Below are 25,683 nucleotides of genomic sequence, written 5' to 3'. Positions count from 1 at the left end.
GAAAAATAAACCACTACCTAAGTCTCAAGCTAACCTGTAAGTGGTACATGAGTAAGACAGACCCAAGCAGCATGGCAAAGGCTTTGAACACTGGGCTGAAGTCGAAACCACCATTCAAAGAAGGCAAGACAGACCTTGAGATCTGAACTTAAATAGGTTAATTGTCTACTAAATTAAAACAACAACGAAACAAACAAAAACCTTTTTTCCAGAGGGTTTTAATAGGATCCAGAGACTCACAATGTAATGCTCAAAAAGTCTAAAATTACCTGACATATCAAGAATCAGAAAACTCTAAACCAATCCTCAAGGAAAAAGATAATCAACAGATGTTAACTCTGAGATAACCCAGATATTGGAATTATTGAAGTCTACTTACAATCTTTCACCATGAGGTAAAGGTGAATATTCTTGAAATAAAGGGAAAAATAGAAATTCTTAGCAGAGAAATAGAAACTACGAAAAAAAGACTAATTAGAAATTTTATAACTGAGACATACAGTATCAGAAAAAAATTTTAAATCGTTGGGCAAGTTTAATGGCAGAACAAAGATAACAGAGATAATAGTCATTGAAGTTGAGAACAGATCAATAGAAATGATCTAATCCAAAGAGCAGAGAAAAAAATAATTAAAAAAAATGAACAGAGCCTCAGGGACCTGTGAAACAATAAGAAAAGGTCTAATGTTTCTATTCCTGGAACCCCTAAATAAGAGATAGACACAGGAAAAATATTAAATAAAAAATAATGGCTGGGAGTTCCCGTCGTGGCACAGTGGTTAACGAATCCGACTAGGAACCATGAGGTTGCGGGTTTGGTCCCTGCCCTTGCTCAGTGGGTTAAGGATCCGGTGTTGCCATGAGCTGTGGTGTAGGTTGCACACGTGGCTCGGATCCCGTGTTGCTGTGGCTCGGGCATAGGCTGGCAGCTACAGCTCCGATTCGACTCCTAGCCTGGGAACCTCCATATGCCACGGGAGTGGCCCAAAGAAATAGCAAAAAGACAAAAAAAAAAAAAAAAAAAAGGCTGAAAATTCCCCAAACTTAAATGAAAAGACATACATTGGCAGATTCAAAAGATTATAGAGCCCCAAAGAAAGTAAGACCAAAGAAAACCAGGCCCAAATACAACCTAATTAAACTTCTGCAAATCAAGGATTAAGAAAATTCTTTAAAGCAGTCAGAGAAAAACTATGTTACATAAAAGGGAATAACAGCTCAGGAACTATGAATATCTCATCAGAAACCACAGAGGCCAGAAGACACTGGGACAACATCTTTTCAGAGAGAAAATAACCATTGACCCAGGATTCTATACCCAGCAAAATATCCTTAAGATACAAAGACGAATTAAGATATTTTTAGATGGGAGTTCCTGTCATGGCTCGAATGTGGCCCTAAAAAGATATTCTTTTTTTTTTTTTTTGTCTTTTCTGGGGCCCCACCAGTGGCATATGGAGGTTCCCAGGCTAGGGGTCTAATCAGAGCTGTAGCTGCCAGCCTACACCACAGCCACAGCAACACAGGATCCAAGACACGTCTTTGACCTACACCACAGCTCATGGCATCACCAGATCCTTAACCCAGTGAGCAAGACCAGGGATTGAACCCACCACCTTATGGTTCCTAGTTGGATTCGTTAACCACTGAGCCATGACGGAAACTCCTTTTTTTTTTTTTTTTTTTTGCCTGTTTTTGTAATTTATATAGGTAGAATCATTTGTATGTTATCTAATTGTGATTTCATATTGAATTTTTTTTTTTTTTTTGTCTTTTGTCTTTTTAGGGCCTCACTCGCAGCATATGGAGGTTCCAGGCTAGGGGTCTAATTGGAGCTGTTGCTGCTGGCCTAAACCAGAGCCACAGCAATGCCAGATCTGAGCCACATCTGTGACCTACACCAAAGATCACAGCAACCCTGGATCCTTAACCCACTGAGCGAGACCAGGGATCGAACCTGAAACCTCATGGTTCCTAGTCAGATTCGTTTCTGCTGCACCAAGACGGGAACTCCCAAGACATTCTTAGATGAAGGAAGACTAAGGGAATTCTTAACCAGCAGATATGCTCTAAAAGAAAGATTGGAGGAAGTCCTGGCTAATAGGAATTGATAACAAAGGGAAACTTGGACTTCAGGAATAAAGCAAGAGCAAAAGATGTGGTATGGGAGATATCTGGGTAAATATAACACATCATTTTTCTCCTCTTAAGTTCTTTAAAATATGAGTATGTTTTTTTAAAAGCATTACATTATTTGGGAAGTTTCAATGTATGTCCATGTAACACACACAACAATGGCATCAAGATTTTAAGGCTTCTATATTTTACTCGAAGTCGTAAAATATTAATGCTAAGTAGATGGTGAAAAAGTTAGGTATGTATATGGTAATCCCTAGGCCAATCATTCGAAAATAATATAAAGAGAGCGAGCCAAAAATCCAAAAGATAAACTAAAACAAAACACTAAAATATATTTTTAAAAATCAAAAATAAGGCAGGAAGAAAGGAACAGAGAAATAAAAAAAGAGGTTACAAACAGAAATACAATGAAATGGTAAACCTAAATCCAACTATATCAGCCATTACATTAAACATATTTCAAGAGTTTATTCTTGAGTTGTCATTCATTGTATTGTATATCACACTGTCCTATTTAGGAAGATACCAGGGAAAACCTTCCTTTAGCAGGTTTCTTATTTCTCATTGACATTGGTTCTTGGGGAACACATCATTTCTCCCATCTTCCATTGGCTGCCAGGAAGCTCCAAGAACATACCCATAATGTTAATAAGCATTCCTACAATAAGAGATCCTGTGGTCATATGAGTATGTGAAACGCAGGGCTAAAGAAAGTTAAATCAATTTTTTATTCTGACTTTTTTAATCTTCATAACTGCCTTGAAAGATGGTACCATCACTATAAGTGATGGGAAAACCGAGTCTTCAGAGAAGTTTAGATTTCTGGTCCAGGTTTACCCAGTTGTGGTAACATTGGACTTCAGAGTCTACCCCCTTTGAAATGCTCATCCTTATGGCATGGGCTGCTCAAGGGCTGGCCTCAAGCCTGGCTCAGCAAAAGGAGGGAGTTCTATAGCATCGGGCAGGTGTGACCCAGCCCAAAGAATCACAAAATCCAGCCATCCCTACCCCAACACTTATCTAAGTCCTTCTGCCTTGGAATGCTCATGCTGATGCCACTTTTATCTAAAGCTGATCCTGATGACCCACAAACCTGACACCGACACCGTAGTCCTCACTCTGATTTCTCCCAGATCCACTTTCCTCTCTTGGAGGCTTTCTCCAAGAAATAAATTTACAGGGCAGGGAAGGGGGCTTCATGGACTTCAGATGCATCATGGAAGTAATCTCTTGTTGGTAGCTGTGTACCCATGGCAGTGGAAGAGAACCAGACAATTTTTTGCTAAATTTCTTGTATAATGGGTTTCAATTCTTAACTCCCCTATAATAGGATTTGATGTCCATACCCTCTCCATGCCTCAAAATGGGTGGAATGGACTCCTCCCAACCCTTGACTTTGGGCTTGCCCATTACACTTGCCTTGGCCAATGGATTTTTAGTAGATCTGACAAGAGAAGAAGCTTGAAATTGAATCCCCCTCAATGCCCTTAGAACTGTAGTGATCTGTAATCATGGTCCAGTCTCTGCCTCCTTCATGGGCCTCCCAGAACAAATATCTTCAGGCTTTGAGCCTGAAGCCCATCTGTATTATTTTTCTATTGCTGCATAAAAAAAATTATTAGAAACTTAGTGGCTTTAGCCAAGTCATATATTATCTCATGATTTCTATAGGTGAGAAGTCTGGACACAGTATACCTGGGTCCTCTGCTCAGGATCTCAATAGTTGAAACCAAAATGTTGGCCAGGGCTATGATCTCATCTGAAGACTTGATGAGAAGAATGTTTTTCCAAGCCCATTCAGGGTGTTGGGAGAATTCAGTTCCTCATGAAGGACCAAAGTGCCATCTTTCTTGTTGGCTGTCCATCAAGGGTCACTCTCGGCTCCTAGAGGGTGACCTCACATCCTAGCAATGACCCTGTCATAACACAGCATCTCACTTCTTTAAAGACAGCAGGAGAATCTCACTCCAGTCTGCTGTGATGGAGTGATGTGATGTGATGTGACATAATGTTATCACTGGAGTGTCTATCCCATCCATTTTGCCAGATAACATAACCATGTCAAGACAGCGATCCCATCATCTTCACAGATCCAATCCATGCTCAGTCGCAGGGGACTATATACGGCATGTACACCAAGGGGCAGAAATCTTGGTGGACATCATAGGGTTCTGCCTACCACACCATCTAAGCCTAAATTAGCCAAACCATGGTCAACTTACCAACCCATGCGAGTGAGAATTTAATGCTTGTTGTAAGCCACTAGATTTTGAGGCAGCTTATTATGCAGTATTATTATGGCAATTGGCTGGCTGATACACTTCTTTTCAAGAAGCATTGCCCTCCTTGTTCATACAGCATCCTATTTCCATTTTGGGGAGGGACCTTGCAGTGATGGACAAGACGGTGGGACCAGCCAGTGCCTCCTGGATGGGGGGACCTTGAGCCAGTTTACTTCACTTGTATGGACCCATTACTCATCTGAATAGTGGGACCCACCATACCTACTTCATCTGGATGTTGGGAAGGTTAAATAATTATGGATGAGGGCCACCTGACACATAGTCACCTCCATAAACGTTAATGTCTCATCTCTCTAAAGCTCATATTTCTAGCCAACATGCCTATATCTTTGGAGGATGTATGTGATATGAATTCTGGGAGGGGCCACTGCACTGCTGATACCCGTGGGTTGCCTGAATGACGTTTCCTCACCAGGGGAGCAGGTGACCTGCAGGGCTCTCTGACCTTGTATGGACTCTCTGTCTGAGCCAGATTGTGGAAGGCATCCCTCCCTGGTTTCTAGAGACCCTGGGCATCTATCCTCAGACAAAATCCCAGCTCCATCTCTCCCATACTTTAATTTTACATTAATTAAAAAATGTGACTTGGGAGCCTTCTGTTGGAGAGCTCAGTCTCTGTCATTAATCAGCTGTGGGATTAGGCAAATGACCTTAACTTTCCGATCTTTGGTTTCTTCCCCAAACATGAAGGGTAAGATTCCCACCTCACAAGGTTATTAGGCAGATGATATGACAAAAACTGTATGCCCAGGCCCATCACAGGAGTTTTGCAGATGGTGTTCTCATTCCTGCAGAGCAGAGACTGTCTATGACCACTCTTTTAATGCTACACCCTGCCCCACCCTACTTCCAGGAGAAGAGCACAGAGCAGGTGCTTAAGGAAATGTTTGCTTTTGCCTTCTCATCCTTAGCCTCATTTGATCCTTGTGTAAACCCATGGTGGCAGGTGGGTGTGGTAGTCCTAAGGGTTGTTTTCAATAGCTCTGCCTCCTGCTTCCCAAGCCCAGGTGGATTACGCTTCACCGTTCCCTTTCAAGTTCGTTGTGTCCATATGATTTGCTGTTGTCAGTGAAGGGTGAGCAGAAGTGTCCTGTGTCACTGGAGTGGAAGCTTTAGGAGACCACGCACGATTCATCACCTCTCTTTCCTTCTGGTACCAGCAACCAGCAACACTGAAGATTATGCCTATTCTCGGGTGGACTGGTAAGAGTATTAAACATGAATAGGAATAAGAAAAAAGGGAAACCTTTGGTGTTTTAAGCCATCTAGATTTGGGGTTGTTGGGTACTGCCTTCCAGCTGGATAGAGTTGGTTTAGACTTTAAAGGATGAGGGGAAGTGGCTTGCCTACAGTCACACTGAAGGGACCTGGGGCCAAGAGTGGGGCTTTACTTGAGAAAGCACATTTGATTCTTTCCAGGGGAGAGAGCAGAGGTAACTCAAGCTCTGTACACACTCTCCCCAGTGCCTCTGGGAAGGGAGTCCTTGTTCCTTGCTAGTTCACATGATCAGGAGCAGGAAAGTGATTCTCTGCTCAGAGTAAGTCAGTGGAAGCTGGGGAGTGCAGGCGATGGAGTTCTGGAACCTGTATTCTCGGGTTGACTAGACATTGTAGACTTAACTTTGCAACAGACAGGCGGATACTCAGAAGCCCCCGTCTCTGTTCTGTGTGCCCCTCCCCATCTCAATGTCTCCATTTATCTCCTGTCTCAGGAGCCTCTTTCCTTCACTAGTAAATTTTCTAGGAAAAGCTGTGAATTTCATCCACCGTAGGGTGTGCCTGCCAAATGAGACCAGGAACAGAGACTGCTATGTTACGCAGCATTGCTGCAGCAGTAGCTTACTGAAACAGTTGTTTAATCAATATGCATTCTTCCCTTCTCCCTTAGGCACAGAAACCTGATTTTACTCTGGATAGTAGTGTGCCTAGGCAGGTGACTATGTTCTTCAGCTTTCCTTGGGGGTATAAACAAAGGTTGTTAAGTGGGACCCCGAGGAAACCTTCCTAAGAAAGTGCCAGAGAGCTCTGCGGGGGTCCCTAAGAGCAGGTCTGCGTCTGGAGTAACTTGGCATCTTACATTCAGCACCCAGCACTTTGTGCTGCTTCCCCAGCACTGGTGATGGACAGCTCTGAGCCACCTGGGCACTCTCTGAGCTGCTTCAAGACCAGCCTTTGGCTCAGTTTATTGTCATGGTAACCTAGAGGATCCTTAGATATCATATAGCCCATTTTTAATAAACATATTGAAATAAGGTCTGAGAAGGGGAGAAAATTGTCTCAGGACCCACAGTGAGTCATGTGCAGATCTCAGAGTAGAACTTGACTAGCTCTTGACTCTCCCTCATATCCTCCTGGTTTACTGAGATATAACTGCTCAGTTGGGCTGGAAGGTAAGTAGGGAGAAGGACATAGGGTGAAACATATTTGGGAGCCCTGGTCCTGACATAAGCTGCCTGGATTCCACAGGGGGCTGGTACAGAGCTCATCACACTGCAGGGATCCTATGTGGAGAAGGATGCTGGGAAGCCTTCTGATTGGTCTGACCCTGGGAAGAGAACTTAACTGGGTTGATGAACACAGGTCCTTCCTCCTGTACACTTCACCCAGCCTTCATGTGCACTTTCTCCCAACAACTCCCCCACCTGGCCCCTTCCTGTTCAAATCATCCACATAAACCAGGACCCTGGACTGACATGGGTGCCCTGGTTTAGATCCAGGGGAACACGTGCGGTAGACGGTGCTGGTCCTTGCCCAGATGCCCTTCTCCCGGGCCAGGGTACCTGTCCCCTAACTGATGTGCATGTTGCTGCTAAGGACTCACTGCCACACCTTTCTCTGGAGAACGGCCCTCAGCCCATCGGAGCCACTTTAACCAGAGGCGTTTGGGCACGTGAGCCCTTTACCCACCCATCGACATTCCCAGGGACAGCCAGCAGCCAGTGAGTGACTGAACTGTGCAAAAACAGTCCCTTGGTCTTAAGGTGAGACTAACTCCATGTTTTATATTTTATTTTATTATTTTATTTTTACTTTATTTTATTTTTTGTCTTTTTAGGACAGCACCCACGGCACATGGAGGTTCCCAGGCTAGGGGTCAAATCAGAGCTGTAGCCACTGGCCTACGCCACAGCCACAGCCATGCCAGATCCAAGCCACATCTTTGACCTACACCACAGCTCACGACAACACCAGATCCTTAACCCACTGAGCGAGGCCAGGGGTCGAATCTGTGTCCTCATGGATGCTAGTCAGATTCATTTCTGCTGAGCCACGATGGGGACTCCTAACTCCATGTTTCAATGCACCCTCCAGAGCTCCCTGCAGTGTCAGGTTGAGGCTAGACTCCAGGCAAAACCTCATTTTTGCTTGGCTCTGCCCCCTGCCCTATCTTGCTTCCTTTACTCCCTTACGGATTTCTCTCTCAATAATTCATTTGCCCAAGAATCTCTGTATCAGGCTCTGCTTCTAGGGCAGTATGTACGCTTCTGGGGTCTCTCCCACCCTCCAAATTCTGTACCCTGAGAGGTGGCCGCAGACGGTCCTAAGTTTAGTGGCAGGAAAAATCTGTCCTGGTGAAGAAGACCGAGGTTTCCCCAGAGAGGTGCTTGAGAGTGTCATCCATTGATTATTTTTTCTTTTGAGGGCCACACTTGCAGCATATGAAGTTCCTGGAATTGAATCAGAGCTGCAGCTGAGCCCTATGCCACAACCAAGGCAACACTGGATCCAAGTCACATCTGTGACCTGCATAGCAGGTTGCAGTAACCATGGATCTTTTACCCACTGAGTGAGGCCAGGGATCGAACCCACATCCTCATGGGTACCAGATAGGTTCTTAACCTGCTGAGCCACAATGGGATCTCCCATGGGTCAAATACCAAAGAGACTTCTTCTCTGTGTCCAGCATCTGCTTAGACCCGGGGGACCTGGACGAGAGAAGTGCAGTTCCTAACCTGACCCTCTAAATTACAAGCTTTTGACTTAGCCCCTGAATCCCTTTTAAGGGCAGCCACACTATGGGGATCAATTGAATACATGGAACCTCAGAGATGCTTTTAATTTCTTTTTAATGTATATGTAACAGTTACGCCTGAGTTACAGAGGAAGCGCTTACAAGCAGGTAGTTAAAGCAAATGCCAGTTTCTCTTTCTAGTCTACTACTCCATATAGCTGAATAAATTATGGTGCGATTATATTTAAACACACACCTTCGCGCCCACACGCCCACGCGGACACCCCACTCACACTCTCAGGCACACACGCACGCACTCCCACGTGGAGGAGAAATGGCTGTGAGTCAAACACGGGAGCAACCACGTAGCAGTTACTGGGAAGAAGGAGTGATCTAGAGGGCTAGGCAGAGAGCTCCCGGGTGGGGGACTGGCCTGGTTAGAGCTGACAGAGAAAGCATTCGATACACAGAGGTCTCCGAGCTTTTCAAGACGGTAGCTGGAGGATCCCCCCACTTGGCCTTGGTTTGGTGCCTCTGCGGGAGGGGAGGCGAGATCTGTCAACCTCAAAAAGCATCCAACAGTCAAGGGCACATTCGGGAGCTCGATGAGCACATCGACCTGAGAGAGGCCTCAGAGCATGTCTTTTGGGGGCCATCAAGGAGTTTCCCAAGTTCCAGGATCCGAATGTCCGAAGGCTTCACCCACTCCATCTCAAACAGCAGTCGGTGGAGTGATCAAAATCTGGGGCCTGCCATGTTCTCGAGCCACAGTCGGATTGGAAATCTGACCTTCTCGTGTTCCTTCTGGGCCCACCTCTCTCTTGATTCCACTCTCCTTCTCCTCTCTCCCTTCTCCTTCATGCTCCTCTGGCAAAAGAACGGCAAATGGAAATCAAGGAAAACATAAGAATATAAAAGCAGAGCTTGGTTCTCACACATCACTTTTTTTTTTTTTCATAGCAAGAGAGAAATACCAAATGAAAAACAAAGCAATAAAAATGAAAGAACCCAAGAGAGCCCGGAATGTATAATTTGAAACACACAATATGCAGATATATCCCTACAGATGGTCCCTGGCACTAGCACGACACGCACTGTGGGGGGGGGGTTTCTTTCCATTTTTAGTATATATATATATGTATATATATAAAAGTCAACTTCCTATAAACGAACAGCACATCACCACGTTTCCAACTAATGTACAATGAGCTCAGAAGAGGGGCCCCCATAGGTAGGACCAACAGCTACTTGTGATAAGTTGGAGGAAATAGGTTTTTTTTTTTGTTTTTTTTTGGTTTTTTTTTTTGCCATGGACTCTATTTACAGGGATGGATTGGGGCAGGGGGACTGTTTCTGGGGCAGCCTAGCCACTGGGATTCAGGCCTTCTTTCTCAGCCTGTGGTCCACCCTCAAGAGTTTAAAGCCTTGCAACTCTTACCCAACACCAACTTTCTGGTGAAGTGGCAAGTGGCTGACACGAGACTGAGTTGTACAGATGGAGTTGGCTAGCCACATAGTACACTGGGTTTAAGGAAAACCTGCTGGGGTCAAGGTCTCTTCCTGAGGAGTGTGGGGGCCCCTGGGGGAAATAAGTCCTGATTTCTACCAAGATGGTGGCTTGGGAGAACTCCAGAGAAGAGAGACTTCTTGAGAAATCATTTGGTTTATTCCCATTTCGCCACAGTGGGCAGATATTTGGGATTGGTCCTAGCACTGGAATGTCACTTCCTAGGCGTGGGGCTGGGTGGTTTTGAGGTCACCTGCCTGAGATCCCCGCTCCTGGGTAATATACGTTGTAAGGAGACTCATAGCATGTCTGAGACTGGCCTCCAGGGGGGAAAGATCAACCATTCAAGGAATGTGAATGAAGAAGATGGTTGACCTTAAGAGCTGCTTTCTGGCTGTGATAGCAACAAAAGCATGGACTGGGTCACCAAGAGATAATACACTTTTTCTGTCCAGAACTTGAAGAACCCAAAGTCTCCTGGGATGGATGCTCCCATTGAAACCTTGATGGCTGAACTTGATGGACCACACATGTCTGGGTGTCCGCTGCTACCAAATGCCATTTATCCTCAATCAATGATAGGTTCCTCTAAACCAAAGGTACAAGCCTCCTTGGTCATGGTCCAGGACAGGCTTGACATTACTGAGTATGAAGATGAGAAGCAGGTGAGCATTTGTCACAGAGGTGATGTCCATGCAGGAAAATGTCCCAGTATCTTGCTAACTCAGCTCCCCAGCAGAGAGAAACTCAGATGGATTCCCAAAGCAGCAGCCTTTCCTTCTGGGAATGTCTCGTTGGCGAAGGGCAGGAGGCGTAGGTTGAGCAAAGAGGTGGCTGCAGGGGCCCAGATGGGGACAAGCAATTTGGTCCCGTCTTCATGGATTCAATGCTGTGTCTTCTGCATCAAATGCCTTTTACCCACAGAAGCACTTGAGAAAGGGGATCCAAGTGTGGATTATAACAACGGTGAAGATAAATACAGTTTTGCTAAACAGGTGGAGGTGGTAAAAAGTTCCAAAGGAGGCTGTGGTCAGGGGCTGGAATCATTCCCCAAAGGTCTCAACTTGTAAAGAGAAGGGAGCTTGGGAGAGCCCCTGGAGTGGCCAAGGAAGGAGATTCGGCCCTCTTCTCCAGAACCTTCAGTGTCCCCTCTGCCCAGAGGTGGTGGCTCAAAGATTGGCCACATCTCCCCATCCAGCTGAGCTGGATCAACACTCAGAGGCAGCACGGCTGAGAATGTGTCAACACTGAAAGACACCACTCTGGGTGGGACAGGGACACTTCCCAACCCCTCCAGGGCCAAAGGCAATCGGTCGTCTTGTCCATGGGGCAAGCAGTCCCTGATGACCCAAGAACCCTCTTCAAGGACTCCAAGAAAAGCGCTCTGCACCCCTGGTGGCTTAAAGGGACCCATGGACAGAGGGATGCCCCATTCCTGGAGGGGTGGGCATACAGGGGGTGGGCCTGGGTCTCTGAGGGAGGCTTTGTGAGAAATTGAAGCTCCATGGGGTGTGGACTTGGAGGCATAAAGCTGAAGCCTTTGGCAACAAAGGTTTGCAGCCCATGAGCAGAGGGACCCCAGTTATGAAACCCTTTTCTGAGCCTGCCCCTTCACTCACGTGTCCCCAAGGCTTGATCCCTTTCCCCTGCCATTGATTCAGTGACTGAAAAAACTGAAGGGTCTGTGGGCTCCCTGGGCCCCAGGTGGGCCGGATAAGCCTGGGACTTAGCTTCAGTCTAAGAGCCCAAAGCTGCTTCTGGAGGCCCCTTGGGTCCTGGTTCCCTGGGCCCTCCCACTGCTGACAAGCCCCACCCACATGGCCCCACCCCCGGGCTAAGTCTCTTCCTGGTCCTCCCAGTGCCCCTGCCTGGGCTGCATTCCACCCTCCACCCAGCAGGAGTGTGTGGTCCTGAAGTCTTTAGAATTCCTGGGTGATTCTCTGGGAACACCTCAGGGCTATGGTCCCCTCTCTGCCAAAATCCTAGTGTTCAGAGGAGGAACAGGCTGTGGTTCTGGCCCTGAGCCAGAGGCCCACCCGGGAGGGTGGGCTCCCAGCACCGCCAGCCCAGAGCTCCACCTCCACCTCTGGCCAGGGGACGTGTGGAGTTGGGTGCAAAGGGCTCCAGGACCTCCCCCTGGACAGCATCCTCCTATGGGTGCCCAAGATGTTCTGTTCAGGGTGAGCTTCCATCTCTGCATCTGAGATGGCACAGAGGCCATGACAGGACTTGGCAGGGAGGAGACTGAAGGCTGACCGGAGACCCTCCTGGGGCTAGAGTGAAGGGGCAGACTCCAAGGGGGTCACTCCAGATCCCTAACCACAGGCGAATGGTGGGCGGGCTGCTCGTTTTCAGAGGGTTGGCCATGAGAAGGGGGTGGGCTCCTTTCCTGGCCTCCTGGGACCCCAGGGCAATGAAGGGACTGAGGTGGGGAGGCTCATGGATCAGTGAGGAGTAGGCTGGGACTTGGGCTGGGGCAAGTCGCCCCAGGGGCCCTAGTAGGCCTGGCCAGTTTCCACCGGCAGGAGTCCCAGCACAGCTGAGTGCTCGCCGAGCTTCATGCGACGCTGTGTGGAGAGGCTCACGTTTTTCGCCAGGTAATCAACAGCCGCTGGAAAAAAAGAGAATATCCTAGAAATTGAGGTTCTTTTTGCTCTTCTTCAATCTGCCCTATATCCATCCATCCATCCATCCATTAGTTATTCATCAATTCATCCACCCATCCTTCTGTCCATCGATCCATCTCTTCTCCCATCCATTTATCCATCCACCCATCCACATATCCATCCATCCAACCATATATTTATCCACCTGTCCTTCTATCCATCCACCAACTTGTCCATCTATCCTCTATCCATCTGTTCATCTATCCATTTATTTGTCAATTCATCCATCCATCCTTCTGTCCATCTATCCATCTCTTCATCCATCCATCCATCCATCCATCCATCCATCCATCCATCCATCCACATATCCACCCATCCAGCCATATATTCATCTGTTTACCCATCACCTACGCATCTATCCATTCATCAATTTTGCCATGCATCCTATATCTACCCATCTGTCCATCCATCCATTTCTTCAGGAAACTCTTTCTCTTACTTCCTCTCCAGTCCGTCAGCAAACATTTGTTCAACATTTATTATTTACCCAGCTCTCTTGTGGGTTCTGTAGAGAAGTACAGAGGGTATTACATTGTTTAGTGTAGAAACGACCCCTCTTTCCAACACACCTCTACATATCCCTACAATGGGGGACATCCAGCAAGTCCTGTGGTGCCCGGGGAGTAATGAGGGCAAAGTCCTTCTGCCTTTTCTGGACCCTGAGCCCAGCTCATGGATGAGGCAAAGCAAGACCTCAAAGCCAAAGGAGCTTTTGTGGGTGAGCTGAGGGGTCCACGCAGAAGGAGGGGCCCGGAATCTGTAATGCAGGGAGCTGAGACCCTCAGCCTTGTCCATACTGGTCACCCAGAGGAGAGGGATGAGAGTCCGAGAGGGTGTAAGTGTGAACAGTGGAAACCAGAGTTTCTATGAAGTAGAAATAGGCATGAACGTTCACATGTGAGCAAACCTTGCATGTGAATGTGCACCCCAATATGGGTGAGTTGTGTGCACCTGCGTGAGCAGACCAGTGGGAACACCTGTGCCTGCACAAGTAACTGTGCACAGTTCTACCTAACCCAGGTCCTGGGTACTGGTGTGCTTGTGTGTGCACAGGTGTGTCTGCCTGTATCCAGCCTTGACTGCCCTAATTGTGCCAGCCTCAGGCTGCTCCAGAAATGACTTCTGACCAAATTATTTGACTGGCATGTGACCAAGGCCTCTTGAGGCACAGAGATGCTGCGTCCCAAGCTGGAATCTCTGGCTGTGGCCATTCCAGCCCTCTGGGGTCTCTAGGATCCAGAAGCGAGAGGAAGATGGAGGGAGGGCCTCAGGAAACATGAGGCCTGGCCCAACACCCTCGCTGTCACCTACCACCTACTGGGGGACCCTATAGAGGGAGAGAGAAAGAGAGAGGGGGAGGGGGAGAGGGAGAGGGCACGCTACATGCCTCCCCAAAGTTGGGGGCTCTTGCCTAAGGTGGGTGGGTGGAACCAGGAGGTGGTGGGCATGGCTGGGGGGCAAGTGGGCAGTTGAGATGGGCTGTATCAATAATTGAGATACCGCAGGCTATATTGCCTAGGGGCTCAAATGACTGAGGTGCAAACCCTGCGCGTGACAACTCTCAGTGTGTGCTTTGGGGCACACCATGTCACCTTTCCAAACTTCGGTTTCCTTAAAAACAGTAACAGCACCTAGGGTGAAGGGTCCTTGAGAGCATTACGTGAAAAAAAAGTCTATAGAATGGTCAGTTAGCACTGTGGCTAGCACATAGGGAGCTCAAGAGATGTGGGCTCCTAGTATTGGGGTTTTGTAAGCAGACATGCCCTTTGATGGGGACAAGAAGGAAAGGAGCAGCGAACGGGGCAATTCAGAGTCCCAGGTGGCTCCTGCTCATGTGGCTCTGAGTATATCATCTTCCTCTTCAGCCCTGTTTCCTTTGTCTATAAAACTGGGAGAACAAATGCCAGCCTCCTCAAGGGCTGTTAGGAGGATCAAATGAGATAACGTGCTTTAAGATGCTGGACACAGGGGGCTGAGGGCATGGCTTCCTAGATTCCCAAAGGATGTGCAAATGCCCTGGGGTCTTCCTGGAGCATCTGCACCCTGTGCCTCTCAGCTTCCCAGTCTCTAGGGCCTGAGCTGAGCTCCCTGGGTGCTGCCTCTGAGGTCCCTCAGCCTCCAGGCTCCCAGCTGGTAGAACAGAGTGGCGATGGCCAGCCTTGCCTGGACCTGGGTCTGCCCTTTACTCTAGGTGAGGTTGAAAGAATCTCCCATGTTTGGGCTCAGGGGGAACCTGACAGCTGGGGCCACACCATCTCTGCTCCTCGAAGCAGGTCTTATCCAGGCTCCAGGTCCTCCCCACAAGGAGGTCTCATTGTCAGTAACATTGTCAGAGCAGTAACAGGGAGAGGAAGAAGGCTAACATTTACCCAGAGCTAGCTCGATGCCAGTCCTCTTCCTTGCATTCTTCCTTCCTTCCTTCCTTCCTTCCCCCTTTCTTTCTTTCTTTCTTTCTTTCTTTCTTTCTTTCTTTCTTTCTTTCTTTCTTTCTTTCTTTCTTTCTTTCTTTCTTCCTTCCTTCCTTCCTTCCTTCCTTCCTTCCTCCTTCCTTCCTCCTTTCTTTCTTTCTTTCTTCCTTCCTTCCTCCTTTCTTTCTTTCTTCCTTCCTTCCTCCTTTCTTTCTTTCTTCCTTCCTTCCTCCTTTCTTTCTTTCTTTCTTTCTTTCTTTCTTTCTTTCTTTCTTTCTTTCTTTCTTTCTATCTTCCTTCCTTCTTTTCTTTCTTTCTTTCTTTCTTTCTTTCTTTCTTTCTTTCTTTCTTTCTTTCTTTCTTTCTTTCCTTCCTTCCTTCCTTCCTTCCTTCCTTCCTTCCTCCCTCTTTTAGGACCACACCCATGGCATATGGAAGTCCTCAGGCTAGGGGTCAAATCAGAGCTGCAGCTGCCCCCCTACACCACAGCCACAGCAACACCAGATCTGAGCCGCATCTGCTAACTGCGCTGCAGCTCAAGGCAATGCCGGATCCTTAACTCCACTGAGTGAGGCCAGGGATCAAACCTGCATCCTCAGGGATGCTAGTCAGGTTCATTCCACTGAGCCCCGACGGGAATTGCCTGCCAGTCTTGTTCTAAGTACTTTCTGTGCATCATCTCATTTAATTCTCACGACAACTCTGTGAGGCTGGTCTTATTGTTATCATCCCCATTTTACAGATGACAACACTGAGGCCCTACCCTGAGAGACTGTATAACCTAAAAGATCACAGGGCTGCTAAATTGTGGAGCCATGATTCAAACAGGCAGTCGATTACCGGCTGCTAACCACCCCCCACCAGCTCCACCCAGCGGCCTCCTAAAGAATTGCCCCTAGGTTGCACACAGCCCTTGGGCGCATATACAGAGAGCTCTACACCCCAAAGACTGCATTAGCCCCATTTTCTACTCCAGGAAATTTAAGTGACTTGCCTGAGGGCACAGCTCTTCCTGCGGGTGGGACACAAAGGTCTGACTTTGAATGATGATGGTGGGAACCATGAAGCAAGCATTTACTAGATGCTAGGCAGACATTATCCCATTTAATTCTTTCAACAGCTCCACGTGTTAGGTACAGATGTTCCCATTTTACAGATGTGGAAACTGAGCCTTGGAAAGATGGCTGACCCAGAGGCACGCACAGGGCACGTGAGCTAGAGGAGCCTGAATTTGTCCTGCCTGCACCTCTCCAGCCTCTGCAGCCTCTCCCCGTCACCAGCCATGGCCCTGCGCACGTAGGCGCTGGTTGTCAAGATGAGCAGGGAAACACCAAGAAGGGGAACTTTACCGACGACCCAGCCAACTTCAAGGGCACCTGTCATCCCGCAGAGCCTGCCTCTCCCTGGGGTCAAGCCGGGGTCTGGCGAGGGCAAAGCTGTGACATTTCTCATTACGGCTTCCGTCAGCGGCCCTTCCTGTTCCTCTGTCTCTCCATGTCTCCTCTCCTCTGCCTCGCGCCTGGGCCTGGGCTCTCGACGTCTCAAATTAGATTAATCGGGAGTTGGCAGGAGATGTGGCAGCGATGCCAACCAGTAAACAAATCTCAGCCGTCAGCGTCTCGTCAGCCCGCGGCCCCAGAGGAGGACCCTTCTAGACACAAATTCTTATTAGACTTGTCAGATCTATTAAAATTCTTTTCACACTTCTGCGTTCTATCAGCCCCATCATTAGTACAGCCCTGGCCTCTGGGAACATTGGGGCCATATTAATCTGCCGTGTGCCCCATCCCTGCCCCCTGCCCCCACCCCCTTTAGGGATGGGGAGAGACAGACGGATGGACGATGGCAGAAGCAAGAGGGGAAGGTGGGAAGGCATCCCTGGGAAGATGAGAGGTCCAGGGAGAGGAGATGGACTCTGCTGCTTAAGTTTGGGCCACGTGCACACTCCAGGCACACCTGCCAGAGGCTCTCCATGGCTGCAGGTGGGGCCAGTGCACATCCGCACGTACTGCCAGGTGAGCTCAGGCAGATGGCCTCTCTGGGACCCACTTGCTCATCTGCCCAATGGGAATAACCCTGTACCTTGTACAGGCCGGCCATGGGGATGGAAGGCCAGACTCATAGTAATGCTCAATAAACGATTCCCTTTCTTTCTTTCCTTCTTTCTTTCTCTCTCTCTCTCTCTTTCCTTCCTTCCTTCCTTCCTTCCTTCCTTCCTTCCTTCCTTCCTTCCTTCCTTCCTTCCTTCCCTCCTTCCTTTCCTTCTTCCTTTTTTTCCTTTTTTTTGGGGCTGAACCTGCAGCATATGGAAGTTCCCAGGCTAGGGGTTGAATTGGAGCTGCAGCTGCCAGTCTATGTCACAACCACAGCAACACAGGATCTGAGCTGCATCTGCAACCTATGCCACAGCTTGTGGCAATGCTGGATCCTCAACCCACTGAGCGAGGCCAGGGATTGAACCCACATCCTCATGGATACCAGTCAGGTTCTTAACCTGCTGAGCCACAAAGGGACTTCCTCCTTTCTCTATACACGTACATTTTGTATCGTTGTACCTTGAAGCCATGTACGTACACACGTTAGTGAACACACATGCAGACATAAATCTCTGCCCACGCGGAGGTGCATGTAGTGTTGTGAACATGAATCCACACCCAGGTGTGTCTAGATGTGCATCATTACTCAGTCTTACACACATTTGTGGTGTGGCCCAAAGAGAACTGAGTGTACAGTGAGGAGAACTGGTATCCATCATTCGCTTTCTGTGTGACCTTGGGAAAGTTCCTAGCCTCTCTGAGCCTTAGCTTTTGTGTCTGCAGCCAGAGGGCAAGTTAACACCTACTTGGATGGGGTTTTTGAGAGTCACACAAAATGAGGACCATAAATTTCTCCCAGTGCCCAGTGGGCTGACCACATGCATGAGACAGATGCGGGAGAATGACAGGTGGCCCCAGGCATATTCAGAGCATCCTGGAACATGAGACCGTGGGAGCCCCGTCATAGGCGGATTCGGCTGCCCATGAACATGAGCCTGTAGTTGGTGGGAATGCGTCCCTGGGCTGTCCCCGAATGTCAAAGATGAGGGGGATGGTACCATGGGAAAACCTGGAAGTGACAGAGTCTGATCTCCAGGCCCCCATTTCACAGATGGCAAAACTGAGGCTCCAAGAGTTGGGTAACTTGCCCAGAGTATGGTTGAGTGGGGGGCAGACCCTCCCTCAGGCCCCTCCCAGACTGACCCTAAGGACTGTGTGGGGTTGGGTGGAGGGGGACGGGGTCTGAGCTGGGGTTCCCTCTGGGTTGGGCCAGAGACTGATCAACCCCTGGAGGAGCCAGGGCAGCGAGAGTGGAGCTGGAGGGGGAGTGATGGGGGGAGAGGGGGCAGGGGAGGGAGGAAGAGGGGAGGGAGTGGACGTCACTCAGGCAAGCTTTTCCCCAGCAAAAGGGAACAAAACTCCCTTCTCGCCTCCTGGGCCCTTTCCCTTTTGATCCCTCCCTCCTCGCGGCCCCCATGCTGACTTTGGGGTTAATTTTATTTCCGAGTTGGGCAGGCGCCCCTGGCGTGGGGCACGGGCTCCGGGTGTGACTAACGCCTGCCCCAGGCCGGGGCTGCCGCCACCGCGGGAGCTGCTGTAAACTCTTTATCAAGAGCATGTGTGTCCCACCCCTCGCCTGAGAACTCGGGCTGGGCCAGGGGTCAGCCTGGCCCCTCTGGAAACACTCCCCAGCACGTGCGTGCCCCCTGCTCTCAGATACACACATGCACACACATTGTATGACCCCAAGCACACAAAGTCACACACAGTTAAACACCCAGGTGCACAACTGGACACAGGTACCCACAGCCACACCTATCACACACTCAAGCATGCATACACCCAAGTGTACACTCTGTACGCACAGACTGCATGCCCACACACGTACTCCCAAATACACGCACTCATAGACACACTCAAGCCTAAGTACCTGCTGATGCACATGGAGATGCCACACAGCCACACCTGTATTTACACTGACACATACCCCTAGTACCTGAACACGTATTCCTTACACATTCACAGTGACAGATGTCACACAGGCATATCCATAGACACCAAGCCACGTACACACACCTGCATGCACATTTAAACACACATGTGTAAGCGTTGCAGCCGCATATACACTCATACTACCAAATGTGGGCACACGCGTTCACATACAAACCCACAGGCTACCATGTGCCCACGATATGCTGTTATACGCACACAAGTGTGAATCCTCATATGCACATATACTCGCATGTGCCACTCACACACTTTCATATGCACACTCACTAATACACAAGACGTGTGCACTAACACGTGTATGCCAAAACCCTCACACAACACACACACAGTGATGTATCCATGACACAGGTATTCACACTCACCCAGATTCGTATGTGAACATGACACGCACAGGGGAGGGGCCGTGAACACAGCTGGAGGCGGAGGCCGGCACAGCTGGCCCTCATTTAGCCGTGGAGGCCAAGGCCGTGTGGGGAGGGGTGGGCGGGCGAAGGGTCAGGAAGCAGAGGGCAGCGGGGCCGGGTCAGGGCTGCAGCGGGGGGCAGAGAAGGCCCTCGGGCTGGGAGGTCTCACCCTCTTGCCACACGCCCTTCTGATTAGTTTGACACCAGCAGGTGAGGCCTCTGCCAGAGGGGGGGCAGGAGGGGCAGCTCGTGACCTCGGCTCCCTGGGCTGGCCTGGCCTGCCCTGCTGCCGCCCTGTGCTGCCGGCAGCTGGGGGCTGCAGCCGGGCCTGCCTTTGGCAGCCTTTGGTCTGAGGGTCTGTGGTCCCTGCCTCCAGGCCAGGGGCCAAGGGCATGGCGGCCCGGGGAGGGGCAACTGAGACCAGCTCCAAATTTGGGGACACCAAGGCTGAGGATGGGGGGAGGAGATGGGAGGAGGAGAGAGCTCAAAATACAGCTTTGCCTTGTGGGGAGGGGCAGAAAGGGGCAGGATCTCTTCCATGGCGTTGTCTGACACGGCCACCGCCAGCCACATGTGGCTCTCTAGCACCTGAAATGTACCTGGTGCAACCGGGGACCTGAATGTTACCTTTTGCTTTAATTGTATCTAATTTAAATTTCAAAAGTGAAATTCCATCTAAGTTAGTGGTTGGAATGTTTTCAGCAGGAAGGTTTAGAACAACTTGCGTGTGTGTGTGTGTGTGTGTGTGTGTGTGTGTGTACGTCTACTTCCTCCATTGTCAATTTGATGAAACAAATGCAGATTGTGTAGTTCCAGTGAAAACTTAGTGCCTGAATGAAAATGGGTTGAATTTCAAGGACAGTGTGTGAAAAAAAAAAAAAAAAGAATGTGAAAGAGATCTCATTAATAACTTTATATGGATTACAAGTCAAAATGGTCCTCTTTTGGATATATTGGGTTAAAATAAAAAATACTAGTATCCCAATTGTAAAATGTGGCCACTAGGAAATTTTAAATGACATTGGTGGCTCATATTATGTTCCTTTGGGACAGCGGGACTCTAAGACAAGAGCAGTGTGAGTGCAGGGATCTGGGTCAGCATCATCTTAGGACAACTGTTCTTTTCTGGACCTCGATTTCCCCACCTGTGAAGTGGGCGCCCCGCCCCCACCCCAATACCACTTTGCAGCACTCTGCAAATAAACCAGAGGTCCTTGGGCGGGGTGGCGGGGACACAGGGAGGGAGGGGGACGCCCAGGGCGCCAGGCACTCACTCTGGCCATACTGGCCGTACTGGTAGCCAGCCACGGGGTCCACACTGTAGCCGGTGGTGCTGTAGGTGGGCGGGCAGTAGGACTGGGAGGTGGGCAGGCTGTCTCCCGGCTTGATGGAGTCAGCCCTCTGGCTGCAGCTGGCCGAGATGGAGGTGGCAGAGTCCAGGCCGCCGTGCAGCGGAGAGATGGAGAAATCAGCCTGGGGCTGTGGCGGCACCGCACTGGGGTTGCTCAGAATGCTCATCACCTGTGGGGGAGAGAGCGTCAGTGCCGGCCGTACCGCAGGCGTCGGGGGCTCAGACGCAAGTGTGAGCTGAGGCCAGGCCGGGCTGGCCTTGGACAGGCCAATGCTGGAGTCGCTCTCTTGAGGTCCCTGCAGCCTTGAGATCCTCGGTTCACCCTTGCCCTGTGGGTAAGATGCTTAGTGGTTTCTCTGGTTAAGTTCTGGCCCCTGGCCCTTCCCTCCACTGAGAACTTTGGGGAGCAAGACAGGCCTAGTTTACCCCCCCATTCCCAAGCCTGGCTCTGAGGGTTTCCTCGTGCCTGTTTGCTGAATGGATGAATGCCTCTGTGCATGCATGACTGAGTAAATGAATGAAGAACCAGCTAATTATGCCTCTCTCGTCAGACAGGGAGCTCCCCTGGAATAGGGACCTGTGTCTCCCCCATCAGACTGGGAGGCCCCCTCTTCCAACATAAATGTTAAAGACTCCAGATCTGTCCAGCTTCACCCCCAATCCTGTGCTTCTTGACTTTGAACTTCTTCCCTACAACACCAAATGTACACAGCCAATGCTTTCAAAGAGCCTTCTTGGCACCTTTGATTCTGGTAGCTCCTGGATGTCTGTGACCACCCCCTCACCTGCTTGGCCTGGCTTCACTAGCAGGAAATTACCATCAGTGCTGGCAACTTCTAATGCCAAGGTGAGGCTTGTGTCTAGAAACTCAGCTTAAAGAATTTGGTGTTGGTTCATTGGTACGTTCACTTATTCATTCAACAAACATGCATTGATGGTGATTATGGCTCCAGGCCTCAAACTGGGCCCCGGCATTTCAAAGGAGGAAGAGCCATGGTCCCTGACCTCGGCAGGGGAGTCTCTGGGTGGGATGGGATGGCAGCTAGAAGCTGTCAAGATGTGGAGGTATAAAGGCATGACAGAGGCATCTCAGGGAGCCCAGAAGAGGGCACCCAGGAGGCTTGGTGGTCCAGTGACCAGAAAGACTGGGGAAAGGCAATGCAGGCAGCAGGTGCAGGCAGCAGGTATAGACAGGGTGAGGGGGCAGGGGTCTCCTGGTCAGTCCAGAGGAGAAGAGGGGGAGATGGAGAGACAGGAAGGCCCTTGTGGACCTGACCTGCAGGGCCTGGGACCCTGGGTGACCTCCTGGTAATGGCCCTGCTCATGGAGGGCAACCGCAGGGCCAGGGGCGGGGAGTGGGCAGCCTTGCTGATACTGCGCTGTGCATGGAGCTGAATCCATGCTGGGCACACGGTGAGCTCTCTGATGTCCCTACCCAGTCCCTGGGGAGAAAGCAGCCTTCGGGCACTGGTGCAGGGAACGTCTCACCAACCGGACGTCTGGTGAAAATTTTTACCTTCCCATTTTCAACCTGTCCCTGCCACAAGCATGAGGTGTGGCCGGGGAGGGGGGCACAGCTGTGGAATCCTCAGGCCAGGGGCAGACCCTGAGCTCCTCCACTTACTGGCCGTGCAGCCGCCAGGGGCCCCTTCACCCCTGTGACCACTCCCATCCTCACGGCGTGGCTGGGAGGCTGAGAGGCACTCTGGGCACGGGAAGTGCTTGGGCATCCTGGGCCCCAGAACCGCCAATCCCCCTTACCCTCCCCACCTCTTAGCCACGAACTCACATGACCTGCCCGATTCAGAGCCCTGCGGAGATGAGGAGGGCAGAGTCATGACACCCATTTCTCAGATGGAGAAACTGAGGCCCAGGGAGGGCTGCGGCTTCTCCAGATCTTAACCCCTTGGGCGACCCCTAAAGCCTGATAATGTCAGGTCTGACTCTCAAGGATGGGTTTTAACCGTGGTAGAGGTTCTTACTCCAGATGCTTGCTCCCTGGGCAGCTATGGATGGGGGTGGGGGTGGGGGGCGTGGCCCCTCTGGAAGCCCACGAGCACTGCCTCCCCCGATTCTTCATGCACCCAGCACACACTCCCCTCAGCCCTGGGGGTCGCCGCTCTGTCCTTTCATTCCCCACCCCCTCCCAGAGCCAGAGTCAAGGGCGCTGGGCCTAGTGGGTCTGCTCTTATCTCCACCGCCGCTGGTGCGGGTTTAGGTGGGACTATATGGTGTGTCATTCCAGTGAGACGGCAGTCACAGGGTGGTGGCTTGGGGACGAATTGCCTGGACGACCTTGGGCAGCAGCCCTGTTTTGGGGCTGAGGTCTTCCAAACTCATTGCTGAATACACTTCTGAGGGCTCTGTCATGGCAGGGTCCTGGGGGGCTGCTGGGGTGCCGGTGAGCAGGACCCCGTGAAGAGGGTGGTGTGAGAAGGCATCTGACACCACTGGGCTGGGTTTGATGCTTTCCAACTGTGGAGGAGTCCTGGGCCTGAGGAACCGGCCGTGTGTGTGTGTGTGTGTGTGTGTGTGTGTGTGTGTGTGTGTGTGTGTGTGTGTGTGTGTGTAGTGGGGCTGGTGGGGGAACTCGGGAGTCTAGCACCACCCTGGGGTTAGGAGAGCCGAGTCTCTTTCCGATTAGTTGCCGGATTCCCAGTCTAGACAAAACTTTCCATCTAAATTAAGAAAATCACCATCCATCCCACTCCCCAGCCCATATAAACACTAACCCTGCTCATCCCTCCAAGGAGGTCCAGTCCCTAAGAATAAACTCAGAGGCTTGGGGGAAATACGCAGAGCTCATTTCCTTCAGAAAGACAACGGCGGGGATGGGGGGGACTCTCATGAGAGTTTGACAGCTCTGGTGAGAGCGCAGTTGCATCCTTCCTTCCTGCCTATACCAAGATGCCAAGCCAGAAAGGATGGGATGGGGGGAGGCCACGGGGGAGTGGTTAGGGAGAGGGTGAGGGTGCTTTGAGAAAAGGCTGGGAGCTGGGCACAGACCCAGGATTCATGTTGCAAGGCAGGGACCTACCGACAACCACTGTCAAATCTGACCACACCCATGGCTCCTCAGTACCTCCTGGATGAACAGGGCAAAGGCTTCTCATGACTGGACCCCTGCCTGCCTGTCCCACCTCCTCCCACTCCTTCCTACCTTGCACTTTATGCCCCAGTTATCCCAAAGGATATTGTTTTTCCCGAAGACATCCTTCATTCATCCACTTATTCATTCATCAAACCTTTCACAGAGTGCTACTGCGTGCCAGGCTGGAGATAGGGCTGGACTGTGAGCTCCTGGACGGCAGGATGGAACTGCGTTTCATCCAGCTCTGCAGCCCCAGTGCCTACATTGTAGCCGCTACATGCTATAAGCTCAGAAAAGCCTGTTGAATTCATGTGTATTCACCTTTTTTTTTTTTTTCTTTTTAGGGCCGCACCCACGGCATATGGAAGTACCCAGGCTAGGGGTTGAATCAGAGCTGCAGCTGCCGACCTACACCACAGCCACAGCAACACAGGATCTGAGCCGAGTCAGTGACCACAGCTCACGGCAAAGCCAGATCCTTAACCCACTGAGTGAGGCCAGAGATCGAACCCACCATCTCATGGTTCCTAGGGGGATTCATTTCTGCTGCGCCATGATGGGAACTCCCATGGAACTTAGTGTTCCATGCCCCCAACCCTGATCTCTGGGCATGGCCATGCCCAAGCCAATGCAGGGAACTTAACAAATATTTATTGAGCACCTAATATATGCCAGACACTGAAATACAATAATGAACATCAGCAGCTCCATGACCTCCTGGAGCGGCCAGTCAGATGACAGAGGCTGCCAACAAATGAACAAATAATATAATTTCCGAAGAAACACAGTGTATGCAGAGTCGTCAGTTAAAACCTCTCCAAAGAGGTGACATCCAGTAAGACTAAAAAGAACCAGCCAAAGGAAGACAGAGCAGGGAGTTTTCCAGGCAGAAGAGCCAGCAAGTGCAAAGGCCCTGAGGTGAGTACACATGCAGCAGGTTTGAGACATAGCAAGAAGGTAATGGGAAAGATGCCGGGAGCAGCTTTGTCAGAAGGGGCTCATGTGGTGCCTGGTGGCTCAGGGGGGCTTGGACCCTGGGCCACTAACAGACAGCTCAGAATCCGCTCAGGCCCAGGGAGCTTTTCCTGTAATGGGATTTGTTCAATGGGATTTTCCCTGGAACATCAAATCAAATTCACATCTGGGCTAGGTGTGAATGGGGGATGTGAGACATCTGTCTGCTCGCTCCCAGAGTGCCCGGAGGCCTGGGGACCAAAGGGCTGCCACTGCCCCCAACCCTGGTCTCTGGGCATGGCCATGCCCAAGCCAGTGCAGGACTCAGCTGAAGAGAGGTGGGAGAAGGGAGCAGTGAATGATTTTGTGAGTACATGGGCTATTACCCACATTCTGCAGATGGGGAAATCGAGGCCCAGGGAAGTGAAAAGTCTTGCCTGAGATCACACCGCCAGTGTGAATTTAGCCCGAGTCTCCCTAACCCCTAGCTGTGTGCCTTCCCCACAGCTAGCTGTGCTGGACAGCACGGAGAGACAGGCCCTTCCTTGGCCACCCCACTGCTCAGAGCCCCACAGGCCCAGGCGGCCCCCTCCGGCCTCTGGCTGCCCATGGAAGTCCCTCTTTGCCCACGGAAGCAGGAAGCATTTGCCCACAGTTAGGGGCCCGGCCAAGGTCTGAGGCCTGCAAACTTTTGAACTTGAGGAAGTCCTGTTCTGATGCGGTAATCCACCCCCCTCAAGAATGCTAAGGCCTCTCCCCCGGTGGGTTTTACTTTTTTCCCGGTGAGCTTGCTTTCGCTAATGTATTACTTCTTGGTACGTTACCGTTACTAACTCAAAATCAATACCGACCTCCACATCTG

At 50.4% G+C, this 25,683-nt stretch overlaps 1 protein-coding gene across 9 annotated transcripts in view; it reads right to left on the bottom strand.

The window, feature by feature from the left end:
- Positions 1–8,492: 8,492 nt before the first annotated feature.
- Positions 8,493–25,683, bottom strand: part of PAX7 (paired box 7) — a 107,672-nt gene continuing 90,481 nt past the window's right edge. For 4 of the 9 annotated variants that reach the window (XM_021095458.2, XM_021095460.2, XM_021095459.2 and 1 more), the window contains exons 8-9: positions 20,700–20,946; positions 8,493–12,512 (exon numbers count right to left, since the gene is read on the bottom strand). In XM_021095458.2, coding sequence (XP_020951117.1) covers positions 12,397–12,512; positions 20,700–20,946 — 363 coding nt within the window. In that variant the 3' untranslated portion in view covers positions 8,493–12,396. Of the gene's footprint in view, positions 12,513–15,207; positions 15,446–17,320; positions 20,947–25,683 lie in introns of those variants that run through there. The other 5 variants (XR_014807155.1, XR_014807156.1, XR_014807158.1 and 2 more) reach the window with 3 other exon arrangements.

Source organism: Sus scrofa, chromosome 6, assembly GCF_054392235.1.
Source record: "Sus scrofa isolate SSC_HxYL_T2T_F1_AM1 chromosome 6, Sscrofa_HxYL_maternal_Yorkshire_Landrace_v2.0, whole genome shotgun sequence".
NCBI classification, from domain to species: domain Eukaryota; kingdom Metazoa; phylum Chordata; class Mammalia; order Artiodactyla; family Suidae; genus Sus; species Sus scrofa.
The sequence above is the reverse complement of the archived record's forward strand: the minus strand, read 5'-3'. Positions and strand labels throughout refer to the sequence as shown.